Source organism: Anabrus simplex, chromosome 5 (assembly GCF_040414725.1).
Source record: "Anabrus simplex isolate iqAnaSimp1 chromosome 5, ASM4041472v1, whole genome shotgun sequence".
Lineage (NCBI taxonomy): Eukaryota > Metazoa > Arthropoda > Insecta > Orthoptera > Tettigoniidae > Anabrus > Anabrus simplex.
Window position 1 is genome coordinate 393,362,161 of NC_090269.1, and position 26,371 is coordinate 393,388,531.

Below are 26,371 nucleotides of genomic sequence, written 5' to 3' on the forward strand. Positions count from 1 at the left end.
CTCGCATAATATCTGACAACACCTACTCCTTAAATTGCTTCTATCGTAAATATTAATAGTAATAATAATAATAATAATAATAACGTCCCTTACTTTATTCAACTAAAAATTTTTAATTTGCATTCATCCATATTACATAAAGGTACATTCGCATGGAAAAGGTCAAGAACCTCTCTCCCCTCTCCAATGTTGACGGAAGGTGAATTGCTTTTTTCATAATAATAATAATAATAATAATAATAATAATAATAATAATAATAATAATACCGTTCCGTACTTCATTCACCTACTATAAATAATAAAAATTATAATAATTACATTCATCCATATTACATACAGGTACAATTAACATGAAATAGGTCAATAACATCTCTCCCCCCCTCCAATGTTGATGGAAAGTTCCACAGCGCTCCAGCCGCTCCGCCCTGCACATCTCCCCCCCCCCCTCACCACTCTATAGTCTACCCGTTTTTATCATCCAATAGGAGAGATCCACATCGATCTACTAGGCCCCTCCCTGTCCTGCCCTCCCCTCCCCACGCACAGCGTGGCTCACCACAAACTTTCCATTACCACAGTCCTGAAATAGTGTTTGGTGACAACAGACTTAACATCGGCAGTCTAGATAAATACGTAAGTTTTTCACTATATTATAATTGTATATATTTTATTTTTTGTCATTACTGTTTCATGTTATCACTCATCTCTCTATCATTGACAAGTTTACGCTACGTAAACAATACTGTACATATATAAGCTTATTTTAAGTGATTTGATAGAATCTGAGGATGTTCTTGTAGAACGAAACATGTCATTCTTTGTATGTTAGTGTGTGTTTTACAGATATGCTTTTAGTGTTTTAATTTACATTGTATTTGCTATGTGTTTGACAGACTGAAAAGCCTTTGCTACATTTAACTAAGTCAACACTGGAAAACATGGCTTCATTTTTAACAAACAGTTCAGACTTGGCAGTACTGTATTTGATGTATAAATGTTAACCATGAAGTGGCATCATATCAAAATTCTAGATATATTAGTACTTCCGAAGCAATCTGGCACATATTGTCATTTTCTATTCATGATCGTTTCCCCGCAGTAACACACCTGGTTATCCATTTAGAAAATGTTGAGAGAATTTATTTTGATCCAAACAATGTCTGTGGAGAGGTAGAGAATACGAGGAATACCACATTGATGGCCTTTTTCGATGTGTGCCATAACGACGAATTCGCAGCCAGTTTATTGTATGAAGAAGTACCTGCTTATTACACATTTAATAAGGAAAATGGCACATTCCAGCGGCGACGCCCAAGTACTCCTATGGAGGGTCATCCCGGAATATTTCACGAGCATACTCTTGGTAGAATTTATACAATTCATCCTAATAATCGGGAATGTTATCATCCAAGGATGTTGTTAAATGTCGTCAAAGGACCAGCTTTTTTCGAAAGTCTCAAATGCATGAATGGTTTTTTACATCCTACATATCAAGCAGCGTGCCTTGCACTTGGCTTACTGAAAGGCGATAATCACTGGTGCGACACATTAACAGATGCCAGTATAAGCAGCAATACATCTCAAATGCGAGAGCTATTTGTCATTATATTGGTATTCTGCAATGTTTCTAATTCCTCATAATTATGGGCAAGTTTAAGGGTCATTTCATGGAAGATTATGTAAGAGAGCTCCAACGAAATTACCCAGATGCAGACATAAATGCTCATTTACAAAACGTTACTAATCGTGCTCTTATTGCGTTATAAGACATTCTCCTTTCCATAGGTGGCAATACTCTGCCTCATTATGGTTTACCATCTCCACAAGCGACCACAAGAAAACACAAATTTTGATCCAGTTGAACTTCAACATACGATAAATTAGAATGAACCAAGATTAAGCAACGAACAAAATCAAGTTTTTTTTTTTTTTTTGCTATTTGTTTTACGTCGCGCCGACAGAGATACGTCTTGTGGCGACGATGGGATAGGAAAGGCCTAGGAAGTGGAAGGAAGCGGCCGTGGCCTTAATTAAGGTACAGCCCCGGCATTTGCCTGGTGTGAAAATGGGAAACCACGGAAAACCATCTTCAGGGCTGCCGACAGTGGGGCTCGAACCCACGATCTCCCGATTACTGGATACTGGCCGCATTTAAGCGACTGCAGCTATCGAGCTCGGTCAAAATCAAGTTTAACGACTCCTCTTTGACAGTGTGAATGCTGGTAACGCTGGTGGTGTATAGTTTTTAGACGCTCGAGGTGGTACTGGCAAGACATTTTTGATAAATCTTTTACTGGCCAAAATACGTTCAGAAAATAGATTTTCATAGCACTCGCATCTTCGGGAATAGCTGCAACTTTACTTTGTGTGGGAAAAAACCAGCACATTCTATCTTTAAAATACCAATAGAAGCAGAGCGTATGGAAAATCCAGTCTGCAGTGTATCGAAAAATAGTCGTGATGCCAAAGTATTACAAGAGTGTGTCTTTGTAGTGTGGGATGAATGCACTATGGCGAACAAACTTTCAGTCGAAGCCATTAACAGAACAGTGCAAGACCCAAGAGGTAATACTCTATTATTTGGAGGAGTAACATTTTTATTCGCCGGAGTTTTCAGAAAATATTACCAATTTTCACTAAAAGTACGCGAGCGGATGAAATTAACGCCTCTTTAAAAATTTCTATACTTTGGACACATTGAATAAACTTTCTTTAAAAGAAAACATGAGAGCAAATTCAGCTGATTCAACATTTAGCAAAATTCTCCTTGATGTTCGAGAAGGGAAGTGTCCAGAAGTGAATGATATTCATGATATAGAAAGGCCAACCGGTCTTTGTCAGGTTGTGGCGGACACTGAAAAGTTATATTATTTACGATGATGTTCAAAATCTCAATATAAAAGAAGATTTGTGGTTGTGTGAAAGATCAATGTTAGCACCTATGTATGACCAGCTTACTGCGCTTAATCAGCCTATTTTTAGATAAGCTCCCTGGTGAATCGCAAGCATACCTTTCCATCAATACAGTTTGCAATCTCGATGAAGCTGTTAATTATCCAACAGAAATTTTAAACGGTACAATTGTGCCTGGTCTACGCTCTCACAAACTAGAACGTTGGCGTGCCCTTCATACTACTCGGTTATTTACACCCCCTGAAACTTTGGAGTGGTCACTAGATTGCGAGTAGTGCCATTGCAAAGAAACGTTATAGAAGGTCTTATTATAACCGGATTACGATAATGTGAGGCGGTATTTATACCACGGGTTCCCATCATGCCGTCTAATTCTGCCTTTGATTTCAAAGGCTTTGCTATGACAATCAACAAGTCACAAGGGCAAACGTTGAGCAAAGCTGGCATAGATTTAACTAAGGGTTGTTTTACCCATGGGCAGCTACTGTATACGTCGCATGTCCACGAGCGAGGGTTGCCACTAGTGTTGTTGTCTTAGCCCAAGGAAATCGTAAACCAAACAGTATATGAAGAGATTTTCAATTAGTTTAATACGAAAAGCCAAAAACGAAAGGAAAGGGAAAATATCGAACTATTTCAAACGTTCAAACGTTGAAAAGGAAGATTTATAAGTCAAAATAACCCAAGGAAATCGTACACCAAACTTTGCATATACAGAGATTTTCCAATGAGATTAATAAGAAAGGCAAAGAAAATCCAAATTATTCAAAAGTTGACAAGGAAGCTTTATAAGTAAAAAAGATCAACGCGTTCGAAGTCGCGGGCACAGCTACTAAAAATAAAAATACTCTACTTAATTCAATTACCTATTTAAAAACGATGTGTGCTAATGAAATATAACGTTTGGTTTGATTTTTAAATAATTGCTCAAGTCACGACTCATGGCGTCGCACGGCTACATTCAGCATGGCCCTCCAACAAGGAAGGGGGGAGTGAGAGACTCGCTCTCAAGGTGACACCACAACTTAGGGCACGAGATCGTACCAAACACAAGTTTAAGAGTTACAGAAGAAAACATTAAAGCAATATAAGCGCATAGGCTCCATGACGAAGATGGTATTAACTGAATAATGTGAGCAACGTCACGCAGAAGGTAATAGGGGAATACAAGACGGAAATAATTTCCGAAAGATACTACTGTAATTTCTACAGCACGAATGCCGTTTCGAAATAAGGTTGGGGAAGAGCAAGAAACACGTCACCAACGTGACAACATGAAATAACTATCAATGTCATGCCTAATATTCAGTCACTGAAAATTCAAATAACGCTCTTAACTTTTAGAGAAGTCAGCAAAAAATTGTTCTTACCTTGTACTGCAATGGTACAGCCTGTATCCATCGGACCACAGATCTTATTGCCTTTTGCCCCTGTGGAATAAAGACACCAAATGTTAATTAAGAACGAAAAATCTTATTTATTTATATCTTCAGCAGTGGCAAATTTAAGGCTCCCCTACGTCTGTTCCATTTTGTATTATATATATTATTAATAAAGAAGCACGGAGGGAGGGCACCCTTCTGGGACTCCCTCGCTGCCTCTCTCGCGGCTAACGCCCGTGCTGCCTTGCTCAAGTCACGACTCATGGCGTCGCACGGCTACATTCAGCATGGCCCTCCAACAAGGAAGGGGGGAGTGAGAGACTCGCTCTCAAGGTGACACCACAACTTAGGGCACGAGATCGTACCAACTGTATATAAGTTGTGATGTCCTGTCTCCTCCGCTGCCACCATTCAACTGAGCTCCCGTCCAGGGGCGCTCCCGGCTTTTATAGCAAGTCGGGATGCGCGTGTAGGGATGAAAGCACATCCCTGGACGGGGCATCAGCGGGATTGGCTGCGGAGGCGACAGGCCACCACGAGAGGGAAATGTCCCTCTCTAATGCTTCTTTTATTAGACTTATATATAGTTGCTTACCTCTCTCACGACCAACTGACCCCGAGCTGCCTGAGACCCGGCCTTTTATAGGCAATCGGGTTCTCGCGTGTACGAGAAGGCAGCACGGGCGTTAGCCGCGAGAGAGGCAGCGAGGGAGTCCCAGAAGGGTGCCCTCCCTCCGTGCTTCTTTATTAATAATATATAATACAAAATGGAACAGATGTAGGGGAAAGGGGTCCCTAAAACAAGGTTAACATTCTTTGCAAATGAGAATACATACAAAAACCAAATGACAAGGAACATCCAAAATTCACTACTCTACTGGACCACGTAGAGTTGGGGTTGTAGTAAAAGTATAAAGAAGAGGGCGTATGTGTCTGTAGTAAGATCACAAGTAGAGTTGATTCCAGTGCATGGGTGGCCCACCAGGATTACTTGATGCTAGAATGGGCAGAGATCCAAAGGAAAGCAGCACGATTTGTTCCTGGTGATTTCCGACAAAAGAATAATGTTTGGACAACGTTGCAATCTTTGGGATGATAAGTCTCGACAGTAAAGACGCAAGATGCTCGACTAATATGTTTCGAGCTGTCAGTGGAGAGAATGCGTGGAATGATATTAATAGAGGAATAAGTTTGAGTGGAGCTTTAGAAAGTAGTAGAGATGATAGTATGAAGGAAAATATGGAATTCAAGAGGACCAATTGTGCAAACATTCATCTATTTACCTGTTGTTTCTAATGTTGTTATTTATATTGTATCTTACTTTCGTCAGTGCTTCATGAAGGTATAAGTGCCCGATACTATGTATGACTGTGTATTCAAGCTCACATATGTATAACTAGCTCTTACCCGCGTATTCTCTCGCGTGGATCTCGTAATTCTATAAATATAATCGTTCCTCGGTAATGTATCAAGAAATTATCTGAAAACCCTTAAAGTATAAAAACTCGCCAAATAGTTACATTCACCCCAGAAACACCTTATAAACCAAGTTTGTGGTATTGCCTTTTGTGACTCAGACGACCAGGCTACTGGCAGAGCTAACTCTGGAACATGCGATATGTGAGAAACAGTCCTCTCTCAAGCCGAAATAAATAAATACGTGTATATTTATTTTTGCACGGGATTCCAAATACCTATTTCTACATCTGTAAGTTTTTAAGATATAAGTATCCTCTAAAAAATCTACCCTTTTCGCAGTCCCTTTCACCCAATTTAAATTGATTTTCCGAAAAAAGCGTTTCTTTATTTTAAAGGAGATTGCAAATACCAATTTTCACGTCTGTGACATATTCAGCTTTTGAGATATAAGTATCCAAATTAAAGGATTCAACCAAAGAGATTAAAAATACCGAGTTTTAAGCCTGCGACATGTTACGCTATTGAGATACAATCATTCTAAAAATCCGGCCCTTGTTTCATCCCTCCCCAAAGTGGATTCACTGAAAAAAAACCAAATACGCCTTTCCTTATTTTGAATGGAAATTCCATGTACCAAATTTCACGTCTTTAACATCTTCAGTTTTTGAGATGTAAGTATCCCCATAAAAAGGATTCAACCACTATTTCACTTATTTTTCTTCCCTTCAGTGGATTTTCCGAACTCAAGGAATACGTTTTTATTAATTTTTGAAGGAGATTCCAAATTTCACTGTTCACGTCATTAAACTGTTCAGTTTTTGAAATATAGATATACTCATTATTAAAATTCATACCCACTTTTCACCCGTTTGGCAAAGGAATATCCAAAAATCCTTCTTTGGTGAGCACCTACACTGTAATATATACTTATCCCAAAATTTATATTATTTATGTCCAGTAGGTTTGGCTCGGCGATGATGAATCAGTCAGTCAGTCAGTCAGTCTGGACATGTTATATAATACCTAGGTATAGATGTCATTTTACAGCTTGCTGTGTCCGAATACTTTCTCTCTGGATACGTTAGCTCTTCTCGAGCCATTTCCGCACATGCGTGACTAACCACTTGACAATGACAACGGAATGGTGACAATGAAACCTCGGTGAGATCGCTTATCAATTAAGAATTTTCTTAAAAACACACTGAATAGCTTGTAAGCATGGAAACTGCATCCACATATCACTGAATAACTATAAAATATCAAAGATACAGACTATCCCCTGGCTAGTGGAAAATACTATATTAGTGAAAGGAGTGAGATAAAATTGTCGATACTTCCCGGCTCTATCGGTTTGACACAGAAAGGGCACTATGATGACAGCCACTGAAGGTAAGTAGCCTACAGCATTATCGCTATCGCTATAGAAGTCGCAGACGTTACTAAAACAAAGGAACTTTATTACATTGTGCAATACATGCCGACAACATATACACCGCATTCCTAACTACCTACCTATTTACTCTGGATTGGTCGAAACTGGCTAGAAACTGCCAGGAGCTGAATCCAGGCCTCTTAGACTAGAGAAATTAAGTGTAAAAGTCATGTCCCCAAAGCAGAGAGACAATAACATACAGCGGAGGTCAACTAAAACGAATGAGATTTATTAACCTGAGCTTAGCAAGGAAAGTTTAAGATATGGGCATATAACAAGCAAAATGGAGAAACACAAGGAGTCGAATACCCACATACATAGTTTGAGAAGATATATCAATCGCAATCGAGTCGTTTGACTCATCAAGCTGGATCTCATGAAATCTTACATTGTCTTAACAGAGGTATCATGAACTGTGGTAAAATTATATTCAATCATTACTAGACAGTGGTAATTAAAACGCGATCGAAAGAATTTCTTTCTTAGGGACCAGATATCATGAAGAGGTAAAAGTAGCAGCTCTCACACAAGAAAATTATTTCACGGCTCCCCAAACAAGGACAAGGATTTTATGAAAGGAAACATGGCTCCCAATAATCTCTATAAAGACAGTATTCCCAGAAATGAAAAAAGGCCAGTGAATCAATGCTAGCAGAAAATAAAATAAATTTGGAACACAATGAGGTTAAAAATGTAGTTGCCATAATTACGGAAAAAATAAATACGAGTAAAATGAGACAAGCAAAATGAGAGAAGATCCAGAAACAAAAATGTAACCCGGTTGAGCAAGTTGGAGACAATAGCGACATAAAATAAAAATAATGATAAAAGCAAGTATCCATAAGGTACTGAAAAGTAACACAGGTCCGATAACTATACTACACCCACACACACACACACTCAGAGACCAAATATACGAAGCAGAATGAATAAATAATATAATATCAAGACACGTTATGATACGAGTTGTAACAGCATGACAAGAACCAGTCGATGGCTCATGAGCTTGATCTGAGAGCACAGATCCGATATCTGGGTCGCCGCAAATAGACCTGGCTCACCCAGTCGACAGAATAACAAAAAGAACTTACACGCCGCATAACACGCATTCATATCGCACATAAAGTTGAACATGAATCGTACAGCATCAACGTTAAACTATATGACAGAACAAAAGCCCAAACCAGACGTCGAAGCCGAAGAGTAATAAATAGTAATAATCTGATTGTTTCGTGTGTGTGATGAGTTTGTGGTTTTTGATTGCAGACCTTTTACTACATTTCGCCTAACGTAGGAACGATAATATAATAAACAGACATGAAGAAAACTGAAGGACACTGAAAGAAGTCTACAGAAAATAAATAATATATTAATACACAGCACAGGGATCTCTCAGTAAACGAAACCATCATTCCTATGGCAAGCCAAGGAAGGAACAATAGGATAAATATCTGGAGATTGAAGAAGACAATTGCATTGATTTAATCATATTCATTGACTCTGAACTGAGAGAGTCATACAAAGTAAAGTATGAATCTTTTTGGAAATACCTATTTTATGAGATGAAAATCATCTCGTACACTAACGTCTCCATCGTTTTTATCCAAGCCATTATTGCCAACTCGATCTGAGATCACAAGCATCAAAGATAAGCTAGAAAGAAATGCTTTGGCAATCCGGCGTTACATGAGGTGCCATCTGTATAATGGCGATGAACTACACGTCAAGTTAGACATAGAGAGTACTAACCACTCACAACTGACTGATCTGTTTTTCATCTTCATTTTGCCGATTTGGAATAGTACTCAGATTATGTCACCTTCTGTCATAACCCTCCTTTGTAGAAAGGAATGTACACACCTGAAACAAAAAAGTCTGAGCGTATTGTTCTCCACTACAGGCTTATTCTACTTTAATTCAGCAGAATTAAATGGTATAATAATTTAGGAGAAATATACTAATTAAATTATTACGGGCTCTTTGAATGGTACGGCCGTGGAAAAGCATGGCTGGCGACGTCTTCTAGTTTGACCGTCACAGGCCCCAGAAATTCAACGATCTTCTAATGTTCAGACCATTCTTGGCATAGCTTTCCGCTGATGTGGTCCGTAGCCGAACTAACGGGAAATCTCTTGATTAAGACTAGATCTCCAACTTGGAAAGGAACAGGTCTTCTTCCCTCATTGTGTCTTTAGGCAACTCTGTCTCTGACCTTGATCAGGTGTTCAGAAGCTATTTTCCATTTCTCTTTAACATCCAGGTGGCGGGAAGGTCCAGAGAGGTATTCAGTATTCCATTTCAGTGCGAGTGGATCGTAGAGGATTCTCCCCAAGAACAGTTCAGCAGGAGTAAATCGGCCGGACTCATGGATGGGTGCGTTGAACCCTAGACTAAAAAAGACAGATAGGAACCCCAATGGGGCTGATTATTATGGCGAAATGCAGACACACATGTTTTAATATTACGACGAAATTTTTCGACAAGATTCGGTTGGGGATGGTGAGGGTTGAGACAGACGTGTTTAATTCCCTAAGAAAAACACATATTCTGGAAATTAGCACAAGTAATAACAGAAAAATTCTCTAATATTAAAATCTTAGCAGGGCCAAAGATGCCGAACACATGTTTAGTTAACATATTTATAGTGACATTGGAATTAATCTTACGAGCAGGAAACAACCAAATGAACTTGGAGAAACCATTAATGACAAATAGTATACCGATGTTACCAGTTTGCGATTTTTTAACGGCCCCAAAAATCGATGAACAATTTCTCCCCAAGGGAGTTGCTAACATCGGAGGTATGAAAACCGAATTGACCATTTTGAACAGGCTTATTTTTTGACAACGTCACAAGTCTTAACGTATTCGAAAATATCCTTCCATAAATTCGGCCACTAATAGACCCGAGTGATTTTAAGGAAGGTTTTAAATTGCCCAAGATGAGCACTCAGATGAGAATCATGATGATAATTTTAAATCATAGGCCTTAAGGCATGGGGAACGAATATTTCTGAAGTTTTGTTACGAGGACTCTTATGACATAACAGACCTTTTTATCATCTCGAAAGATTCCCAATCTTGTTCGTTCCTAGAGATTCTGCCGATTATACAAACACACTCATCATCCTTCTTTCGAAATTCAGCCATATCAGTAAAACTAAAGGGTTAATTTTGAAGAATACAGACGAGAAGATGAGTGTCGGGGCTACATCAGACGTCACAGTCAGTTGTTCCTATGTCTTCGAACATGCGTGATAAGCAGTCGGCAACGAAATTGTCTTTACCTCTTACATGCGCCACAGTAAACTTATAGGATGATAATCGAAGAATCCAACGAGCTGTCCTTCCTAATCTTTTTGACATTAGCGCTCATCCAGGATAGTGCTTGGTTATCGACAGAAGGTTGATATAGATTGTTCAAGTGAAGAGTCAACTCGAATTCATGACCAAGACTGATTATGCCGTCCGCACGATTTACTTCAAACCTCTTTATGAAGAGCATGTACCGACGGGCTAAATTAAGATAGAAAATGTCGAAGATTTCCGCTTCGTGTATGCTAACATCAAGGCGATTGAATAAGGTAGCGTATTCTTCGATAGGTTCTTCTTGACCTTGCGTTCTTCTAAGTATCTCTTGTTTAAGGATGAAGCCCATATCAGATAGGCCAAACCTTACCTTAGGTTCCTTTGCTAAATTATCCCAGCATCGAGTTTTCTATCTGTGCAACCGAAACCATTTACTAGCACACACTTCTAACGTACCAGCAATGACGGAAACAAATAGACCTAGGGACATTGAGGTATATTCCGCCATGTCTTTAACCCTTTCCAAGAATTCTACAACTGAAAGTCATTTTTCTTCTCCAGAGAATTTTAAGTCCCTTTTACGAACGATGTCCAAAGCAGGACTAAAATGTATGGACAACATGTAACAGAATGAGAAATCTGGTCTACAACATTCATATTCGAATCTGGGATAAGTTCATTCCAACAATTGTTAACAACGACATCAGCATTTCTGCGATTTGCACTGGATTGAGCGGAGGAACAATCATTCGATATATCATTATTCTTATGTGGATCAGCACTGGGAGGACTTTTGGGTATAGTATTACTTTCATTATCCATAGTTGACAGATAAAGTTGGCGGGGAAGCACAAAGGGAATATCACAGAACAATGATGAAAACCAAAATAAAAGCACGGAGGTTACGCGCGGGACATAACAAAATGCATACAGAGAAACTATGTTGGTTCGAAGTACAATGACAATGACGTACATACACTACGCTAGGGAAATCTTGGTCGTGAAAAAATTCAGATCTGCTTCACCGAAATTCAATCTTTCGATGAAATATTCCAACCGAACCACGCTCTGCATACCATTTACACCACCTATCTATTTACTCTATGTCTTTCGAAACCGGTTAGAAACTGCCAGGAGCTGAATCCGTGCCTCTTAGAGTAGACAAGCAAAGTGTAAAAGGCATGTCCCCAAAGCAGAGAGACAATAACTTAGAGAATAGGTCAGTTAAAACGGATGAGGTTTATTAACATAAGCTTAGCAAGGAATGGTTAAGATATGAACATAGAACAAGCAAAATGGAGAGACACAGGGAGTCGAATACTCACATACGTAGTTTGGGAAGATATATCAATCGCAATCGAGTCGTTTGACCCATCAAATTGGATCTCATGAAATTTTACACTGTCGCAACAGAGGTATCATGAACAGCGATACAATTATATTCAATCATTACCAGAGAGTGATAATTAAAACGTGATCGAAACTATTTCTTTCTTAGGGACCAGATGTCATAAAGAGGTGAAATTAACACCTTTCACACAAGAATTTTTTTGTACGTCGCACTGACAGGGATAGATCATATGGCGACGATGGGATAGGACAGGCCTAGGAGTTGGAAGGAAGCAGTCGTAGCCTTAATTAAGGTACAGCCCCAGCGTTTGCCTTGTGTGAAAACAAGGAAATGTTATCACAGATTCCCAGATAAAGTCAAGGATTTTATAAAAGGAAGCGTGGCTCCCAACAATCTCCATAGAGACAGTATTCCCAGAAATAAAAAAAACGCCAGAGAAGCAATGCTGGCTAAAAAGAAAACAAATATGGAACACAAGGAGGTTAAAAGTGTTGTCATAGTTACGGAAACAAATAAATATGAGTCAAATGAAACAAGTAAAATGAGAGTAAAATCCGGAAACAAAAATGTAAATCGGCTGAGCAAGCTGGAAACAATAGCGAGAAGAAACAAGAATAATGATGAAAGCAAATATCCATAAGATACTGAAAAGTAACACAGGCCCGATAACTGTACTACACACACACACACACACACACACACACACACACACACACACACACACACACACACACGGAGAGAGAGAGACCAAATATGCGAATCAGAATGAATAGATAATATATCATCAGACACATTACGATAAGAGTCGTGACAGCATGTCAAGAATCAGTCGATGGCTCATGAGCTTGATCTGAGAGCACATATCAGATATTTGGGTCGAAGCAAATAGGCCTAGCTCACCAAGTCGACACCGTAAGCAAAATAACTTACACGCCGCATGCCACGCATTCATATCGCACATCAAGGCGAAAATGAGTCTTACAGCATCAGCGTTAAACCATGTGACAGAACATAAACACAAGTCAAACGTCGAAGCCGAAAAGAAATAAAACGTCTCCAATCAAAAACCGCAAACAAACTCATCACACACACGAAACATTTAGATCAATGCTACCTTTCGCTCAACGTAGAACGATAACACAATAAGCAGACACGAAGAAAAATGAAGGACACTGAAATAAGTCTACAGTAAATAAATAAAAGAATAATACACAGAACAGGGATCTCTCAGTAAACGAAACCAGCATAATTATGGCAAGCCAATGAAGGAAAAAATAGGATAATTACCTAGAGTTTGAAGAAATCAATTGCATTGATTCTAAGTAATCATATTCATTGACTCTGAACTGAGAGAGCCATACGAGTTAAAGTAAGAATCTTTTTGGAAATATCAATTATATCAGATGAAAATCATCTCGTACACTAATGTCTCCATCCTTTTTATCCAAGCCATTATTGTCACTTGATCAAAAGAGTCAAAGATAGATAGAAAGGAATGCTTTGGAAATCCACCGTTACATGAGGTGCCATCTGTCTAATCGGGATGAACTACTCGTCAAGTTAGGCATAGAGAAACTAACCAGTCACAACTGACTGGTCTATGGAACCCTTGACTTAACATTCCATCGTTGGTTGGTCACAGCTGCTGCAGTAGTGCAATATCGAACTCTTAAATCTTGGAGTCGTAGCGGGAATATTTCGTTCACGATCGTAACCAAACGATGAGGTTCAGAAGAGAGCCTAACTGCTTGAAATGAGGAGTAAATATGTGCTTACTAACTTTTATTGAATCAATTAACTGCACAAAAAATAATTGATCAAGAAAAATTAATTATTTAATGTCTCAAACGCAGTCACAATGCATGGCGTTAGTTTTATTAGTTACATTATCGAAGAATTTTCTTCGGAGAAAAGTAGAAACATCACAGATTAGTGGACAGCGAACTAGAAAAAAGAAAATTAACCTGAAAATCGGGCACCTATTGATCCAAACGATAACTGAGAATTAATCAACACGATCCGTGGAAAATCTGACCTTCAACAAGTAGAATTCCAGATATACTCTTAACTAAGGTTATCCACCAGTCAAATACCCTGTCGCATATGGGAACACCCGCCGAATGGACCCTTAATCGAACCAAATTTACTATCAGTTGCTTTGGATAGGTTGCAAAATACTATTGGAAAGCATGTTGTTCTCTACAAGTTAACAGCAGCATTCATAATTGAAAATAAAATTCCACCATGTATTGTCATCTCGTGACACCCTTAAGTTATAGAATAATCCCGATGCTGAAACGTGCACCACCCAAATAGCTGTTCAGAAGGAACCAACAACAACCTGATCCGAGAGGATCTTACGTTACGTCGTTCTGAAGGAACAAAACTGCGAAATGCAGGAAACACTTATTTATCACGCATTTAGAAGAAATGCCAAACACTGAAGTCAAAATAAAAGTGGTAAATCACTTGGAAAATATTCTTATAAAACCAACATTCAGGTTATAAATGGTTACGTTACGCTTAATAAAATTACAAGTCCACATGGTAAAATAAAATCAAAAATCTAGGAATTCTTTCCTTTACAACAACGACTACCATTACAGATCCATCTACTTAGTGTTTGTCGCAACAAACTAACTACGAAGTTATTGATCGACCACAATCAAGTATATGAAACTGAAAGAACGAAAAATTGAAAATAAAATATATATTCCCGACTGACGAATCGAACCCGCATTCGTAACTCAAGTCTCACATAAATAACCTAAGTGTCAACACGCACACTAGCAACGCAATCAAACGTCTGAACGACAAAACAATTAAGTCCGTAACTGAAATAAAATACTGAAGCCCAATGAACTCAAACGCACGTGGCAAACCGCACTAATATTCGTTCACCGTTAGCTCAGTATCCAATATTGGAAAGCCCTAACGTTCATGCCACTAGTGGTTCCAAATCTTAGGTAAACACCTTCCAGCTGGTAAGGGTTGTGCCAAGACATGGCCTCAATATTACCATCGCTAACACTCTTCGCATTGCATACACTACTGCAGACACTACCATCGCTCAAGTCACTTCGCAAAAACACCTAATCTAAGACTTGAGTATATACAGCCGACATCCTAAACCTATCGTCGGGCCTACATAATGTCTGCACACCCTAACACTAACCTCTATGCACACACACACTTTCCTAAACCTATCGTTGAGCGTAAACTGGGACGTCTTATCATCAGTATAGTCCTAGGATAACATGTGTCGTCCTAAATCCATTGTCGAGCGGAAACTGGGTTGTCTACGCTTCCTCTAGAATGTCAGGCGAAATCGTGACTTCAAACACACTCCTTGATATTTTAGCTGTAAACCTAGTCGAAACTAATAGCACACAATGAAATGAATCTTACCAATGAATGAAGGCAAGTCGGGAAATGCAACTAAGTCCCTATCTTGTTAATAAACCGTGAAATTGAAAATAAATAACGCGTGGCAAACAATTCGCAACACAAACACGATCTCGACATACGCAATGAAGTTTGGAAAAATAATACCGACTTTTAGCACACGTCTAACAATACGTGAATATCGCCAAAACATAATCATCACCACCGCAAAAATCCACACTGTAATTCTGGGGTGAGGCCCACAAATCGCCAACCATCTCACTATTCCAAACATATCGTATCTATGAACTATCCAGTGAAGCGAAATTCAATAAGTCTACATAGCCAAGCTATCGCTTTAATAACGTCCAATATCTCATCCCACAATGTTTCCGAATTAATGATAAATTATCGTCTCATAATATATGAAATTTACTGATTGGAAATTTGTTATTACAGTCAAATAACACCAAACGTGTATTGAGAATGCTCTTCTACCCATGAGGTCGTATAATATAATATTCATTATGCTGACTTTACGTAAACTCGTCACTTGGACTTAACTGCCAAGAGCTATAATCTTCAACAGAAATTGCTTTTCACTGGGGATCTTAACTTGAATTCTTACTGTGCATCACAAAATACTCATCTCGAACCAACCTTCACCCAGCCAGCTGTTCCGGATTGTTAGCGGAATATCACTACAGCCTTCCTCAGAAATATCACATTTAATATACAGCCTGTCTCAAAAATTCTTCGCCATCAACAAATATAAAAATTCATCTTCATCGCCTTTCACGGCGGCATCGCGCATGAAATACAGGCTTCCTCTACCTTCAACATCTATGCAACTCTTATCTCAACATATCATTCTGGCACTATCCATTTCTTCCTGTTCCAAAACTTATTTACCTCAATCCTCCCGTGGCAAACAACTTTTATAAGAATCCTTTTTATTTATTTTCACTACAACTTTCGTACCTCAAGAATACAATAACACACCCTGATTTTCTATATCACCGACATACACGATGTCACAAAAATAACATTCCCACAAAAAACATGACGTTATCAGACTTCACTGGATTTAGAGACAACACAAATCTTACTGAACATATCTGTTAAATACACTTTTAACACAGAAAATTTCTATCCTGCGGTAAATGTTATTATTATTATTATTATTATTAATCCGACAAACATTTTCTGAACTCAAACGATATTCGAAATTAAGACATTCACCACAACTACATCAGGGTTGCCACCTTCCTAATTTTACTCAATTTGAACAATATCTTAAAGAATATTAACACATTATTCAAACTTCGCATTTTATAGTTTCTCGACGTGAATTTAACAGCCCTGAAGAGTTTCACACGACGACCAGAAATGTAACACATTCGCCTGATCATTATTAAATATTAATTCGACACACGCACTGAAACTTTATTGGGACAAACAAATTCTAACTACAACATTGATAAAAATATAGTCACAGACTTGTAATCGTAGTCGACTTGGAGCTTCTGGCCACATTTAGCCAGCAGGCCTCGTGCTTAGCCTTTCATTGCTACATTTGACATCATCTTCTTATATATATAACTTAAATTTTACACTCGTCATCGGTTAACATCGCAAATGACACTTTCTTCGCTTTTAACATGCACCGAGCACCCTTCTCAACTGGCGACTGCCACTTTTTTCCCAGGTCCCTGCTTTCGTTCACGCTACTGCTGGCCAGGTGGTTTCAAATAGATAACAAAAATCAGACCTCGCGGCTAGCCTCCAGACTTCCCTTTGACAACATCACACACACGCAATTGTAATACGGAGAGAAACTCAGCTACGTATTTTAACCAGATATGTAAACTTTCAAAGTTCTTATCGGCGGCAGGTCAGGAAAATTTCTATCACCTTCCATTTAATATTCTACTTGAACCAGTGACACAAATATATAACATGTTACTTTGAGAAGAAAACCCCGCACTTTCTTGCAGACTAGTGACGTGGGTTTTACCGTTCATACGAACAGACAGAATGTGTAAAATAGGCGGAGGGGGTTTCTTTTATACCCTCTGAGACGGACGCCACCCTCTCCATGAGGCTTGGTTATGCAATCTGCTAATTCTGCATCCACTGGACCAATTTTCTTGAAATTTATTCCATAACTTCGGATAGATTTATAATTCATTATGGTTTCAATTTTATATTTTTCCCATACTTGCAACGGGCGTAATGAATTATTTCTGCCGTGTAGTTTCGCGGCTTTTTCTTCGGAAAAATGGCCTCGCCACGTGTCGCAGAATCCGCGAGCAGGACGCACTTTCCTCCAGGCTTAACTGAATTTATATTTATCCTGGAGATTCTATTTTCACATACGGTTTATAAATAATTTAGATCCTTTACTCAAGGATTTATCATGTCGCCAAAGTCTCTCGTTATGAAGGATTTTCGACATCGATACATTATTCATTTCTCGAGGTCCACCGAAGTATCCCGGCATTTCACGAACTCGCGGCTCGCTTGTCACGGTAAGTTCGTCCCCACGAGCGAACAAGGCTTTTGAAATAAAATCATGGCTACTCTCAAAAAAGTTGTTTGTAGCTGAAATAAATATTTGGATTTTTTTTTTCATCATAGAATTATGGGTTCACTATGATATCGTAAAGATTGGGATATGAGTAAAGTAAGATGTGAAGGTAATGCAGTGCGGCACACATATCGTTGCTTCAGTAAGTGCTTAGATAGCTGCGTTACTAGCGATGGGTCGAAGCAGTTAATTCGTATGAACTGCATCACCCATTCGCACTCTCTACTGTGAATCGTTCAAATGAAATAGTTCGTTCATGAAGTAATGAAGCCTGCCGAAGCTCCTCATCATGTCATTCAGCAGTGACTTTGTTCACAGTGTCTCACTCATTCAATAAAGCTTGATGGTACTGTACTTTAATGTTACCAACAGATGGCCGCCCTGTGTAATTATGGACACCTAACGCTTAGCCGCTTACAGCACCTATACTTCAGTTCTTAAGAGTTTCGACTTGACATTTGAGCGCTGCCTTTTGGCGGACGCTAAGTGTATAAATAAACAGCCAATCATAGGCAGCCGATCTTTCCGATAAAGCGCGTTAGACACTAGTTTCCATTACCAGTGTTGTCGATCTGTTGTTTTCTGCAACCGCGTACTATCAACTGTGTATTTTATTGTGCTCAGCTCTTTTTGAGGTCTTTGTCAGTTCAGTCGGTCTTTCTTGACAAAGCACCAACACTAGGGGCTAGAAATAATGAATTGATTGAGCGGTTGAAGAAGCACAATATTTCGGTTCGTGATATATATAAGGAAGGGGGAACTCGAGCACCTTGTGATACAGAAAGCCCTAGTACCCATTTTACGTGGGGGATGAAATAGCCAGAAGAATGGAACCCCAACAGACGATGACAATGGTGATAGTGACTCAGAAACGAGTGTTGTATTCCCTTTGTAGGATATTTTTCCTTCCATAGAGAAACTAAATCTATCATCAACACGAGCTCATCTAGATGGTGAGTAGAAATTTCATTTCATTTTCTAGCGTTTTATCTGTTCAAGCATTGATCGTTTTTATCTTATAGCCTTATCCTAGATATATTATGTGTTATTGTTCATCTAATGTGAGTTACGCATTTTGTTACAAAGAATAATTGCTTCTGGACTTATATTCGAGTTTTCGTTCGTGCTGTGTGTTAGGAATCAGCGTTTTGTACTCGTACCGATTTGGCCCCAATGTCTGACTTCCGGTTAACTGTCAAGTTAAATCTTATGGAAATGGAACTATAGGTAATGGTTGATACGAACGAGGAAAAGATAAACAGTGAAGCCTGTCTCACCAAAGAAGAAAATACGTGTAAGAACATAGCTGACAGGTACTGTAGGTTGGGCCTGGGAGTGAAAGGGTAAATAAGGCACGCAGTTAGTTGGAGCGGAAATAGAGCAAGTGAGCGAGCGACAAACGAATCGAATGTTATGAACGTTGTGAAGTATGAGAACTATGAAGTATTTGAACTACCAGTTCATTGAAATTGAGTGGTTACAGTAGTTCACACTTCTTTGGAGCTTTGAACGACTCATTCACGAGCTCCTAATCATTATCCGGTAAAATAAATAATACAGTGTTTATCAATTTGAGGAATGTCCTCACATAAAGAGAAGAAAAAATAGTATCATATGCCCTATGGGAAAATCAAATGACCGTAAATAAATAGATTTTTGAAAAGAGGGGCGTATGTCATTCTGACAAAACATTTGAGAAAATACCAAACACTGTATGAAGAATCAACTAAGTACAATGTACGCATTTTCGTTTTTTTGATTGTTAAGTTATAATGGGATGTTATATCAAACAAATTTTCACCTTCAAGTAAAGATCATATTCTTTATTTAATTATAAACTTAACTTCCGTTAAGAAATACAACCTCTAACTTGAATAATCGGGTTAGATTTAACTGGAATTAAATGAACTGTATTTATTTTATTGAACTCTATATTATGATTATTCTAAGCAACACACAGCCTCACATCTTAATTCTTACCGGGCGAGTTGGCCGTGCGCGTAGAGGCGCGTGGCTGTGAGCTTGCATCCGGGAGATAGTAGGTTCGAATCCCACTATCGGCAGCCCTGAAAATGGTTTTCCGTGGTTTCCCATTTTCACACCAGGCAAATGCTGGGGCTGTACCTTAATTAAGGCCACGGCCGCTTCCTTCCAACTCCTAGGCCTTTCCTATCCCATCGTCGCCATAAGACCTATCTGTGTCGGCGCGACGTAAAGCCCCTAGCAAAAAAAAAAAAACATCTTAATTCGTAGAGACTTACGTTTCTTTAGTCACAACCTCTCTGTAAAAATGTCTGAATAATATTTAAGTTCAACAAATTATAACATATACTTTGATATCATTGTTACTTTCTACTCTATAAAACAAGTTAGGCTAGGGAAATAATACAATTTACCTCAATATTTTTATCCAAACTTCTCCTAATTCAGTGTCCTTATTATGTGTTATTTTCCATGTTCTGTTGGCTAAGAAAATGTCCTTGTATAGGCGGTTATTGTGCTCGTGATAAATGCAGGTCTTCATTTCCATCAGGTGTCATAACTTTACTTTCTTTTTCCAAAGAAGGGTTATACAGGAATCGGATCTCTCTCGAAAACGAACTTCAAAAATATAAATAACGATTTTCAAGTTCGGCGTTAGAGATATCTTTCATGAAGAAAATCAATAACAGCTATGATAAAAGTTTCTTTCCGCCAGAATGGAAACGTACATTACACAATAATTTATGGTGGTCTTCAGCTCTTTGTGAGGGAGATTGTAAACTTCTAAAAGTTTATTTCCATTCTTCAGCATATAAGAAATTTCCACTCCTGGGAAAATGTGAAACATTCGTTCTTTTGACCATGATACACTGAGCAGTAAAAAATAAAATAAAAATTACGACACGGATAAAACGTAATTTAGAGGAATATAATATACTTTCGGACCCTTAGCGTCTATACAAATAAAATCGTAACTCCCGTGTGTCTGTACATTGAGTGTTTTGGCGAAATTTCCGTACAGTTATTCGTTTCAGGTGTAATAATGACCATCTGCATAATTTTTAGCTTTGGTGTCTGTTTGTCTGTTTGTCTGTCCTTGTATAACTTGAAAACTACGGGATAAATTTCCACCAAACTTCATATTTAGAATACACCCGTCCTTGGATAAGTTTTAGGGCAAATATTGTTTCTAAATCCCTGATCTCACTGAGGATTTATGCGAAACAGAAACCGTGATTTTGCACTCTGCCAAAATATGCACATCCAAATTTAATGGAAATCTACCTGCCTTAATGAAAATTAATTTCTAAAACTTTTTTCTCATTTGCATCGTTTCGATAACAGGATTAATAAGGGAGATACACCCCCTCGTGTGTGCTTCTACAATTGTAGGGGGCTAACCTTGGTTACCCTCTTCAATTGAAGATCCTCTGCGTGGTGAGGGGGACTAGTAGCTCCTTTCTTGCGATGCCGAATGGAGCCCTACTGGGTAACCATTCGGTATACAAGGAGGAGGAAGCTAAAAAGCACCACCCAACCCTAAGGTGTAACGCGACCCGTGCCGATGGGGTGCATGGCACATGGGAGATGTGTCTTGAACGGAGCCCTCGAGATACTTGGCGCCCTCTAGAAGTAAGTAGCCTTACCCAGGTATGCGGGGCTCTGCCTGGGCGGACATATATTTTCCTAGCTACTCGTGGGACCTAAATGAGTACCGTAGCTACCCATAAACCGGAGAGCTCTTCTGGGGCCTCCGAGAGAAACACCAGTTCAACAACAACCGATGGGGACTCTTCGGAGATACCCTCGGATAGTACAACCTCGACAGTTAGAGAGCTCACTCTAGAGGTGGGCAATCTACTAGTCCAGAAGAAGAAGAATAAACAGCGCTTCAGCTCTGAGAAGAGAAGGTTTAAGAAGGCTTTAAAGGCCCGGGAGCAGGCCAAAGAGGGCCTAACTCCTGGAGCTGAGAGGCCTTCTACTGCCACGACAGCGACGACGGTGGGGGGATCCAATGGGCACAAGAGGCGGGACCCTGAAAAGGGCTCTGCTTCTAAGGCACAGAGGACTCCACCCACCAAGATGCCAGTGGGGAAACAACTTCTGTCGGGGGCAACCCCAAAAGAAGATCGGCAGACCCACAAAAAACTCAAGGTGGAGTATGCCAGGATAGCTAAAGCTGGGATCAGGATGGCCATAGTACCTGTAGGATATCCTGACCAGCAGATAAATGAGAAACAGGTGGAATCTGTGGAAGAGGCTATCACCAATCTGATAGACGAGCTTCCGGAGCAGGGGCCCATCAAGCGTCAGTTCCTGGACTGCAATCTGTCGAGAGGTGCTGCCGTCATTATCGCAGAGAATGATGAGACTGTAGCATGGCTTTCTAGTCTTGTTACAGGTATACAACCGTGGGAAGGAGCCAGGCTCACAATTGTGGGCATGGATAAACTCCTTTCCTATAAGAGAGTCATGGTCTGGATACCAGGACAACCAAAGGACAATAACGTCCTTTTGGGAAGAATGGCACGCCAGAACCATGACTTAAATCCCAACAGCTGGAGGGTCTACGACCGCAAGGAGGAGAAGAGAGGTGTCCGACTTGTGGTCAGCATGGACTCCAGAGATGTGGAGAAAGTGGTGGGGAAGAAGATCTTCTGCGGGGTGCATGTTGCTACCTTCACCTTGGTGGAGGGCAAGCGCGACAAACAGAGGACCAACCCCACCACAGACAACACTGAGACTAGCAGGGGCGAAGAGCGGGAGCCCGGACAGGAACCGGGGACAGCCAAGCCTCAAGATACATCGCGAGAGACGGAGCTGCACGTTGCGGAGACCGCATAAGGTAAAGTATTGCATGAAAGTAAGGAATGATTACTTTCATACGAGCAAACATACAACATTGTATAGCGGCCTCCAGGGTACTTATTAGAAGTATCCAGTAAGGCAGGTTTTCGGTCGCCCTGATACAAGAACCCTGGCTGAGACAGGGGCATATCATGGGACTAAAATGTGCAGGCTTCACTCTATTCAGTGGAGTAGCAGAGGATAAACCTAGAGCATGTATACTAGTTAAGGATCATAACGCTTGGGCTATACCAGGCTTCATTACTAGAGACATTGTAGCAATTCTAGTGAGATATGAAGAGGGCGGACAGCCAGGAGACCTGCTTGTCTGTTCTGCATATTTCCCAGGAGAGTCTGAATCTTCACCCCCGCCGGAGGAGTTCAAGAGACTGGTGATATACTGTAGGAAACAAGGATTAAACCTTATAGTAGGATGTGACGCCAATGCTCATCACAGCATTTGGGGAAGTAAACACACAAACCGAAGGGGAGAGCTTTTCATAGAATTTCTATGTACAGCTGATCTTGAGATCATGAACACAGGTGATACCCCTACCTTCATCAATAATAGGAGTGAGGGGATCATAGATCTTACCCTGGGTATCATGGGAATCATACAGGAATTTAAAGACTGGAAAGTTTCTTTGGAGCCTTCCTTGTCAGACCATAGACACATTGTGTTTCATATAGATGGCTCCTTCGAGATCCCATCTTATAGAAACCCTAGACGAACCAATTGGACGTCTTTCAGGGAGGACGTGAGGAGGGGACTGGAAGGAGGACCCTCAAATATAATTAAGAACAAAGAGGAGCTGGTGCTCAGTGTGAGCTTTCTCACACAGACACTGGTTACCTCTTGTGAATTAAACTGCCCAGTTGTTAAGGCAAAAAGAATAACAGGAAGCTTCAAGTCTAACAGCTATCTTGAACACCTGAGGAGAAACACACAAAGGCTCTGGAATAAAGATAGGGAACTTCAGGATCAATAAAGCCTAGATTCTTATAAAGAATCAAAAGAAGGTATAAGTCAGAAGTCAAAAAGGCTTCTAGGAAATCTTGGAGACAGTTTTGCGACTCCATTGAAAGTCAACATGAAGCGGCAAGGCTTCATAAAATTCTAACCTTGGATGGAAGGGCAAGGCTGGGCTCACTGGAGTCACCTTCGGGTGGATATACATTCACAGAGAGGGAGACCCTGAACGTACTGCTTGATGCCCACTTTCCAGGTTCAGTAGTCACGAATAGTGAAGTAGAATCGAGCGGATCCTTCAGACCCGATAGAAGTGGCTGGAAGGAAGCCGCAGAGATTATTACTCCAAGAAGGGTGAAGTGGGCAATAGAAACTTTTGCCCCTTACAAAATCCCAGGAATGGATGGGATCTTCCAGGCGCTTCTTCAGGAAGCGGGGGGGTCCTTATACCATACCTGGTCAGAATTTTTAGAGCCTGTCTCACTATGGGGTACGTGTACCCCTTGTGGCGTCAGGCGAAGGTAGTGTATATACCCAAACCCGGAAGGTCTTCATATACTAGACCTAAGGATTATAGACCCATTAGTCTAACGTCTTTTCTTCTTAAGACCTTAGAAAGACTGGTGGATAGACATATCCGGGATAAAATATTAAGAGACTGTCCCATGCATCCTTATCAACATGCATATCAACCAGGGAAGTCGGTTGAGACGGCACTACACCAGCTTGTTTCTAGGCTGGAGAGTGCCTTGGATCAGCAACAACTTGCTATGGTTGTATTCCTAGATATAGAAGGGGCCTTTAACTACACATCTTTGGGCTCCATAGAACTTAGTCTAGAGAGAAGAGGAGTGAGCAAGATTCTCATAAAATATATTATGGCCTCACTGCAGGGCCGTCAAGTTCTGTTTACCCTCAACGCAGTAATGTTGAGAGCTAATATAGACATGGGGTGTCCACAGGGAGGAGTATTATCACCAACATTATGGTGTCTGGTAGTGGATGAATTACTTACCAGGTTAAATATTGGAGGAATTTACGCCCAAGGCTATGCAGATGACATTAGACAGATGGTGGTGGGAAATTTCCCCAGTACGGTTTCAGAGCTCGTACAGAGCTCCCTACGTAGGGTGGAAAGATGGTGCCACGACACGGACTTGTCGGTTAATCCCGACAAGACGGAGCTCGTGGTATTTACCAGGAGGAGGAGGCTAGACGGACTGTCAGAGCCTTTCCTATTTGGGAAAACAATAGCTGGACAACCGCAGTTAAGTACACTGACTGACAGAGCAAATGCAACACCAAGAAGGAGTGGTCAGAACTTTATGCCAATTGCAGGGTAGACTGACGTCATTGAGGTATGCTCATGATGTGAAATGCGCCGCTGTGCTGCGCACGTAGCGAACGATAAATGGGACACGGCGTTGGCGAATGGCCCACTTCGTACCGTGATTTCTCAGCCGACAGTCATTGTAGAACGTGTTGTCGTGTGCCACAGGACACGTGTATAGCTAAGAATGCCAGGCCGCCGTCAACGGAGGCATTTCCAGCAGACAGACGACTTTACGAGGGGTATGGTGATCGGGCTGAGAGGGGCAGGTTGGTCGCTTCGTCAAATCGCAGCCGATACCCATAGGGATGTGTCCACGGTGCAGCGCCTGTGGCGAAGATGGTTGGCGCAGGGACATGTGGCACGTGCGAGGGGTCCAGGCGCAGCCCGAGTGACGTCAGCACACGAGGATCGGCGCATCCGCCGCCAAGCGGTGGCAGCCCCGCACGCCACGTCAACCGCCATTCTTCAGCATATGCAAGACACCCTGGCTGTTCCAATATCGACCAGAACAATTTCCCGTCGATTGGTTGAAGGAGGCCTGCACTCCCGGCGTCCGCTCAGAAGACTACCATTGACTCCACAGCATAGACGTGCACGCCTGGCATGGTGCCGGGCTAGAGCGACTTGGATGAGGGAATGGCGGAACGTCTTGTTCTCCGATGAGTCACGCTTCTGTTCTGTCAGTGATAGTCACCGCAGACGAGTGTAGCGTCGGCGTGGAGAAAGGTCAAATCCGGCAGTAACTGTGCAGCGCCCTACCGCTAGACAGCGCGGCATCATGGTTTGGGGCGCTATTGCGTATGATTCCACGTCACCTCTAGTGCGTATTCAAGGCACGTTAAATGCCCACCGATACGTGCAGCATGTGCTGCGGCCGGTGGCACTCCCGTACCTTCAGGGGCTGCCCAATGCTCTGTTTCAGCAGGATAATGCCCGCCCACACACTGCTCGCATCTCCCAACAGGCTCTACGAGGTGTACAGATGCTTCCGTGGCCAGCGTACTCTCCGGATCTCTCACCAATCGAACACGTGTGGGATCTCATTGGACGCCGTTTGCAAACTCTGCCCCAGCCTCGTACGGACGACCAACTGTGGCAAATGGTTGACAGAGAATGGAGAACCATCCCTCCGGACACCATCCGCACTCTTATTGACTCTGTACCTCGACGTGTTTCTGCGTGCATCGCCGTTCGCTGTGGTCCTACATCCTACTGAGTCGATGCCGTGCGCATTGTGTAACCTGCATATCGGTTTGAAATAAACATCAATTATTCGTCCGTGCCGTCTCTGTTTTTTCCCCAACTTTCATCCCTTTCGAACCACTCCTCCTTGGTGTTGCATTGTCACTGTCAGTCAGTGTATCTAGGGGTAATCCTTGAGGCAAGACTGAGTTGGAAGAAACATATAGACCATAAGGTGGATAAGGCTCGCAAGATTATGTGGGCCTGTCGCAGGGC

General features: G+C 40.9%; 1 protein-coding gene across 1 annotated transcript in view; it reads right to left on the minus strand.

Moving 5' to 3' along the window:
- The window catches only part of LOC136874564 (pickpocket protein 28), a 343,119-nt gene that overhangs the window by 58,233 nt on the left and 258,515 nt on the right, over positions 1-26,371 (minus strand). Inside the window, exon 8 of the mRNA XM_067148201.2 lies at positions 4,284-4,343. Within this exon, the coding sequence (XP_067004302.2) occupies positions 4,284-4,343 (60 nt within the window). The remainder of the gene's footprint in view (positions 1-4,283; positions 4,344-26,371) is intronic.